The following is a 7,490-nucleotide window of genomic DNA, read 5'->3' on the forward strand; positions in this document are numbered from 1 at the left end:
TTTTATTTTCTCTCTTTCTCACTAGAATATAAATTCCATGAGGCAAGACATTTGTATTATTCACCCATGTGTCTTCAGGGTCTAAATAAGGTCTGACATATGCTGAATAAAAATTTGTTGACATTTTGAGTTCTTAAATTTTTGAAAGTTTGATTCTAAACCCAAAGATTTAAAAAAAAAAAGTGAGTGAAAGAATGAAGCAAACTCTACTATTTATTATCACAATTATCATTAATTTATCTCTTTGAAAGCTACTGGTGGAATTTTTGGACATACAAAAGAAAATAAAGCAGAAAATTATAAAATGACATGAAGTTCAAGAAAAGTTAAAGCAAATAAGAAATGACAAAAAGTAATGAAGTTGTCAACCATCAGACTGTTAATCTGTGTAAACTAATATAGCATCCTCAGAGACTTCAGTACCCCAGTCCCAGAGAATACTGGGCCTACTGAAGTTCTTTATTGCATCACTCATGTTCTTTCATTCATTAATGGATCCCAATGGAAAGTCCAAAGTCCCAGTGTGTATACTGTGGCTCTTGGAAAGAACAGAGACCAAAGACGTATTTGAGGAACGTGCTTTTCTTTCCTTTGTCTATGTGTTCTACCCCCTCAGTTTCCATCTAAGTCGGTCATAGTTTCTGAAAGCCCAAGGTCCTGCGGATGGCCCGCCTTAGTGCAGCCTTTACTTCACTATTCCTCAAGCTGTAGATGATGGGATTCAACATGGGAGTCACCACCGTGTAGGAGAGTGACAACAGCTTCTTGCTCTCAGGAGAGTTGCTGGACCGGGGTCGAAAGTATGTGAGGATGGCAGTGCTGTAGAAGAGGGAGACAACCAGAAGGTGGGAGGAACAGGTGGAGAAGGCCTTGCGCTTCCCCTCGGCTGAGGGCATCCTGAAGATAGTGGAGAGGATGCGGACGTAGGATCCCAGGATCAGCAAGAAAGGGAAGAGGATGAATAGGACAGTAGCTGTTAGAGCTTCCAGTTCAAACAGAGAGGTATCAGCACAGACCAGTGCAATGACAGGGGGGCTGTCACAGAAGAAGTGGTTCACCCTGTTGGGGCCACAAAAAGGGAAGCTGAAAATCCATGTGATTTGCACGGTAGCCACTGGGAATCCTGAGAACCAGGAGGCAGCTGCCAGCTGGCCACAGGCCCTGCGACCAATGATGACTGGATAGCGCAAAGGGTCACAGATGGCCACGTAGCGGTCATACGCCATGGTGGCCAGGAGGCAGCACTCAGCAGCTCCAAAGAAGAAGAAGAAGTACATCTGGGTAGCACAGCCAAGGAAGGAGATGGTTGTGTCCTGGATGATCAGGGTCCCCAGCATCTTGGGCACAATAACCAAGTTGAAACCTATCTCCAGGAAAGACAAGTTCCTGAGGAAGAAGTACATAGGACTTTGGAGGGCAGAGTCAGCTGTAGTAACCAGGATTATGAGGACATTTCCCATCAGGGTAACAAGGTAAATGGTCAAAAAAAGGAGAAACAACAGAGCTTGTAGCTGAGAGGACAGAGATGAGAAGCTCACAAGAACAAACTCACTGACAACTGTCCAGTTTCCCCACATCATTCCTCTGCTCAGGATTTCATTGGACATTCACACCCCAGGAAGGAGGCAGTCTCCATATGTTATTTAGACTTTATTACACCCTTTGAAAGGGAAATTCCCATGGTCTCATTCTTCATCCTCTCGTTATTATTGGTGAAGCTCAAACAGCTATACTTTCCAATGGTAAAAACAAGTCTGATTATGGGATTCACTTGTTTTTTTTGAAGAATATCAACTTTTTTTTCAGACTGAACTGAGGCATACCATGTATATCTATACATGTCCTAACTTTTCTTTACTCAATAGAGGATGGTCAACGACACAGCTTCATTTTTGTTCTTCTATCCTATCTCTCTTCAACAGTCAGTAGTGCTAGAAAAGAAGCCAGGCCAACCATTTCTGAAGAGAAGGGTCTTAATGCACAGAAAGATGGTGAGTGTGTGTTTTCTGCAAAATGAAAGAGGGAAGGAGAAAGTCAAGGAAAGTGAGTCAACCATTACCAATGATCCCTGAGGAGGAAACATGAATGTGTCCCAGTTTGGAGCAGCTCATACTTGGGAAGAGTGTTCAGTATACTGGAAGAATAATTTCTAAACTCAGACAATTGTAGTTTAAACAAGAAGATGAACAGTGTAGGAACTGTGGTTTATCTTGATCGCAGGACTAAATACTCTGCATGAGGCTATATGTGATCAGACAAAGAGAACACAGACTCAAAACACTGTCAGACCATCGACAGCATCCAGGTGTGTTATGTATGAACCCTTTCATTAGCTTCTCCTGGTTATCTTGTGTCTTGACTCTCAGGAAATATGAAACAAATTTTACACATTAATAAAGACAAAATCAAGTATGCAAATGTGACGAATCATGTTAAATCCTGTGAAAAAGAATCAGAAGGTTTCACCATTGTATCAATAACTAAGCTTCAAATTTGGAACCCTGAAAGTTTTTTCAATGACTATAAGCTTAAATGAAGGAATAAATCTAAAGCACATAGCATGGAGACTGGCCTATAATACACACACAGTGAATGCTAATCATTACAATTATAATGATTTAAAGCTAGATCTACCTTCTAAAATCTACTTCTTATATAATCTATTGCCCCAAATCAGTATAGCCTTTTATTTTCAATCCCTAAGAGAAAAAATAATTTATTCAATAAATATTATCTTTCGTGTGCCAGACACTGCTCTAGATATTGAATATAATATACTAGCAAATAAAGCAAACAAAAATCTCCACCCTCATATAACTCACTTTTTAACAGGAAATGTGGGTTATATTAAGTTATATGAATAGAATGTTTGTTCTGTTCGATGATGAGAATAAAGCAGTGGAGAAGACAGGATTTAGGGTGCGGGGCGTGTCACAGAAGGTCTCACTGAGAAGATGATTTTTGAGTAAATCCTGAGCAGGTGCAAGACAGTAAGTCAAGGTGGTGAAAGAAAGAGGGAGGTAAAGAGCAAAAACAGTGAGAAAGTCTTTTAAATTTTTTTTCCTGATTCCTATTCATTTTAAAAATCTCAAGCTGGGCATCACTTACTTTATAGAAACTTTTTGGAAATCTTGTTTATTTTCATAGTAAAAATGAGCATTATTGAGCACCAAGTCAATACTAGACAGTACGCTGAGTGTTTTGCAAGTGTTATGGTTGTTTCACAACTACCAGAAGATGTAGGGACTATTACTAGTTTCAGTTTACATCCAAGGAATCTGAGGCCCAAAGAAGGGAGTAATTTTCCTAAAGTTAGGCAGCCAGCAAGTGTTGGCATCTGACTCCAAATCATGGGTTTGCCTGTTAGGTGGCACTTTCACCCCCTCTCTGAGAATGGAAATGAATCTGAACTCACAGGTGAGACTAAGCTAGAGCTCTTGGCATAGGATGGTAGCAAAGGAGAAAAGAAGCAAGATTACTTCTAGAAGGGCAGAACATTTTGAGGTGTTAGCACCACTGGAGACCTGAAATACCACTTTCACAGTCCTTATCTTAGAATAATCATGAATATGTCTCCATCTCATATTCTAGGGGGTATATTCCTTGAGAGCAGAAATTGTGTTATTCAACTTTTTATCCCAACACCTTGCAAGGCAGATGCCCAGTAATTTGTTATTAATTGAAGAATGAAGAAGATATGAAAATAGGGATACCTATATAGGCAGTGTGTAGGCACAGTGAGCCATATTCATAAGGAATTTAGACACAAAAGACTGCATACATCAACAGTACAGCCTTAGATGTAAAGATTGGTGATTCATTTCTTCCTCCTGCCCAACCTCCACCACCCTCTCCTCCCCACTTTAATCTACCTCATTTCGGGAAGTGATGCCACCTGGCTGTGTCCCCGGGAACTGAGTTAAAAATTCTTAATTCACCCCCCAAACTTGATTATTTTTCTTCCTGAACACTGATTCAACATCACCTTCTCCATCTCTATCACCATGGCGTTAGGTTCTGGCTCTTATTTCCTTTGGCCTCGAATCTTACAGGAGCCTGACTCCATCTCATTCTCTTCAGGCCATCATTCTTGACTTGTATGTGATCTGACAGCAGCTCCAACAAGGTTATTTACCTGCTAACTATTTTTCAGTCACTCCGTACTGTTCTTGGAATAAGTAAAATTCTTAAAAGGTCTTTTTCTCTGATTTCTGCTTATTTTTCCAGTTTGAACCCCCACAGAGCTGATGCTCTAATCACACCAAAATACTTCCTGTTCTGTGCACACATGGTGTTCTCTCACCTCTCCTTGCCTTTCTGCCTGTGGTTCTCTACTCTGGGAACCTCTTCCTGCAGCTATGTATAACTTTCTGCTAATTTTGCAAGTCTCAGTGGAAACATCATCTTCTTTGTGAAGTTTCCCTGTCCTCCCTAGGCCAGATCAAGGGATTATTCTTTTACTCTTTTAACACGGTGTAAACTGCTATTAGAGCATCTTTATAATTGTGTATGTGTGCATCTATTTATGTTATATAATTATTAACATCATGAGGACAAATATATTCATTCATCATTGTATCTTTTGCAACTAGCAGAGTTCTTAACTCTAAGTGCTTAATAATTAATGTTGCCTAAGGTGAGAGTTGGACTGTGAAGAAAGCTGATCGCCGAAGAATTGATGCTTTTGAATTGTGGTGCTGGAGAAGAGTCTTGAGAGTCCCTTGTACTGCAAGGAGATCCAACCAGTCCATTCTAAAGGAGATCAATCCTGGGTGTTCATTGGAAGGACTGATGCTAAAGCTGAAACTCCAATACTTTGGCCACCTCATGGGACGAGTTGACTCACTGGAAAAAACTCTGATGCTGGGAAAGGTTGGGGGTGGGAGGAGAAGGGGACGACAGAGAATGAGATGGCTGGATGGCATCACCGACTCTATGGACATGAGTTTGAGTGAACTCCGGGAGTTGGTGATGGACAGGGAGGCCTGGGGTGCTGTGATTCATGGGGTCGCGGAGAGTCGGATACAACCGAGTGACTGAACTGAATTGAACTGAAGGTTTCAAAGCAGTTTGATGATACTATTGGATGTCTAGTTGAACCAATAGTCATATAAGGCCTGTGTGTGTGTGTGTGTGTTTCCTAGCTGATAGATTAGATTTTATCTTCCAAGTTATATTTGCTTTGTTTATTTTTATTTTTGCTGTGTAGTAAGAAGAATTGATGCTTTTGAACTGTGGTGCTGGAGAAGACTCTTGAGAGTCCCTTGGACTGCAAGGAGATCCAACCAGTCCATTCTAAAGGAGGTCAATCCTTGGTGTTCATTGGAAGGACTGATGCTAAAGCTGAAACTCCAATACTTTGGCCACCTCATGCGAAGAGTTGACTCACTGGAAAAGACTCTGATGCTGGGAAGGATTGGGGGCGGGAGGAGACGGGAACGACAGAGAATGAGATGGCTGGATGGCATCACCAACTCTATGGACATGAATTTGAGTGAACTACGGGAGTTGGTGATGGACAGGGAGGCCTGGTGTGCTGTGATTCATGGGGTCACAAAGAGTCGGACATGACTGAGCGACTGAACTGAGCTGAACTGAACTGAAGATATTTTTAAAGCTTTACTCCATTATAACAGCTTTGCATTACTCAGTGTGCCATAAAAGTCTGGTTCCCTCACATATTTAATCAAAATATTTCTTAGGACAGAGCCAGGACTCTAGGGCATATAACTTAAGGCTTATTCCCAAATGGTTTGAAACTAATTTTTAATCTCTACTCTTTAAACAAATTGCAAAGCTACCTTATATTTTTATCAGTGACTTTAAATCATTTTGGACATGGTTGGGTATAAATAAACACAGTTATATGTACTGTCATCTGGAATGCGTCTCTTTAAAATAGTAACAAAGGTCTCAGAAAAAGCTCATCAAATGCCTTAGGTGAAACACAGGTAAATCATATAAATACTTATTTGTAACCCAAAGTCTAATGTCAAGTTCCTAATAAAACCTTTTCTGATCATTCCCACCCCTAACTGGATATAACTAATTACTCTTTCCCTGTGTTCCTCCAGTATTTTAAAATACTCCTATTATAATAATGGTTTTGTCTCACAGTTATCTTTATACGTGTCCTTGCCTGCAAATTGTACACTTCTTTAAGCCACAAACCAAAATGTATCCATCTCTATATCCGCATTACATTATCTAGTACCCACAAAGTAACAGTAAATGTTTGTTGAATGAGCAGTTAGCATTTATCTTAATGCCATCAGTTAATTGGCTTAACATCTTGGGGTCACCTGGTGGCTAAGATCGTAAAGAATCTGCCTGCAATGGGGAGACACGGGTTTAATCCCTGGGTTGGGAAGATCCCCTGGATGAGGGAATGAAAACCCACTCCAGTGTTCTTGCCCGGAGAATCCCATGGACAGAGGAGCCTGGCAGTCTACAGTCCATAAGTTTGCAAAGAGTCCAAAGACTGAGCAACTGAACATGTTCACATGCACTAATATCTTAAAAAGTTAATGGAGCTCTTTATCATGAAATTCTTAGGGATTCCATGATGGATTAAATTCATCACGATCTTTTTTGGTATCTGTAAAAATCCTTTTAACAGTGTTTTAAATTATTAGCTGGTAAGAGATATGGTATGGTGGTGTGATCACTCACCTAGAGCCAGACATCCTGGAATGTGAAGTCAAATGGACCTTAGGAAGCATCACTACAAACATGGCTAGTGGAGGTGATGGAATTCGAGTTGAGTTATTTCAAATCCTAAAAGATGATTATCACCAACCTAGATAGCATATTAAAAAGCAGAGACATTACTTTGCCAACCAAGGTCCGTCTAGTCAAGGCTATGGTTTTTCCCGTGGTCATGTATGGATGTGAGAGTTGGACTGTGACGAAAGTTGATCGCTGAAGAATTGATGCTTTTGAACTGTGGTGCTGGAGAAGACTCTTGAGAGTCCCTTGGACTGCAAGGAGATCCAATCAGTCCATTCTAGAGGAGATCGATCCTGGGTGTTCATTGGAAGGACTGATGCTAAAACTGAAACTCCAATACTTTGGCCACCTCATGCGAAGAGTTGACTCACTGGAAAAGAGTCTGATGCTGGGAGGGATTGGGGGCGGGAGGAGAAGGGGATGACAGAGAATGAGATGGCTGGATGGCATCACCAACTCTATGGACATGAGTTTGAGTGAACTCCGGGAGCTGGTGATGGACAGGGAGGCCTGGTGTGCTATGATTCATGGGGTTGCAAAGAGTCGGACACGACTGAGTGACTGAACTGAACTGAACTGAAAAGATGATGCTCTTAAAGTGCTGCACTCAATATGCCAGCAAATTTGGAAAACTCAGCAATGGCCATAGGACTCGAAAAAGTCACTTTTTATTCCAATCCCAAAGAAAGGCAATGCCAAAGAATGTTCAAACCACTGAACAATTGCACTCATCTCACACACTAGCAAAGTAATGCTGAAAA

The 7,490-nt window shown here is 41.0% G+C and overlaps 1 protein-coding gene across 1 annotated transcript; it reads right to left on the reverse strand.

Annotated features, from left to right (window-relative positions):
* Positions 1 to 632: 632 nt before the first annotated feature.
* On the reverse strand, positions 633 to 1,607 carry OR10A4 (olfactory receptor family 10 subfamily A member 4). Its single transcript, XM_055423466.2, has one exon. The coding sequence runs from the start codon at positions 1,605 to 1,607 to the stop codon at positions 633 to 635; it is 975 nt and encodes a 324-aa protein (XP_055279441.2).
* Between the last annotated feature and the right edge of the window lie 5,883 nt (positions 1,608 to 7,490).

This window comes from Moschus berezovskii, chromosome 14 (assembly GCF_049115385.1).
Source record: "Moschus berezovskii isolate FMDL1 chromosome 14, NW_MosBer_1.0, whole genome shotgun sequence".
NCBI classification, from domain to species: Eukaryota; Metazoa; Chordata; class Mammalia; order Artiodactyla; family Moschidae; genus Moschus; species Moschus berezovskii.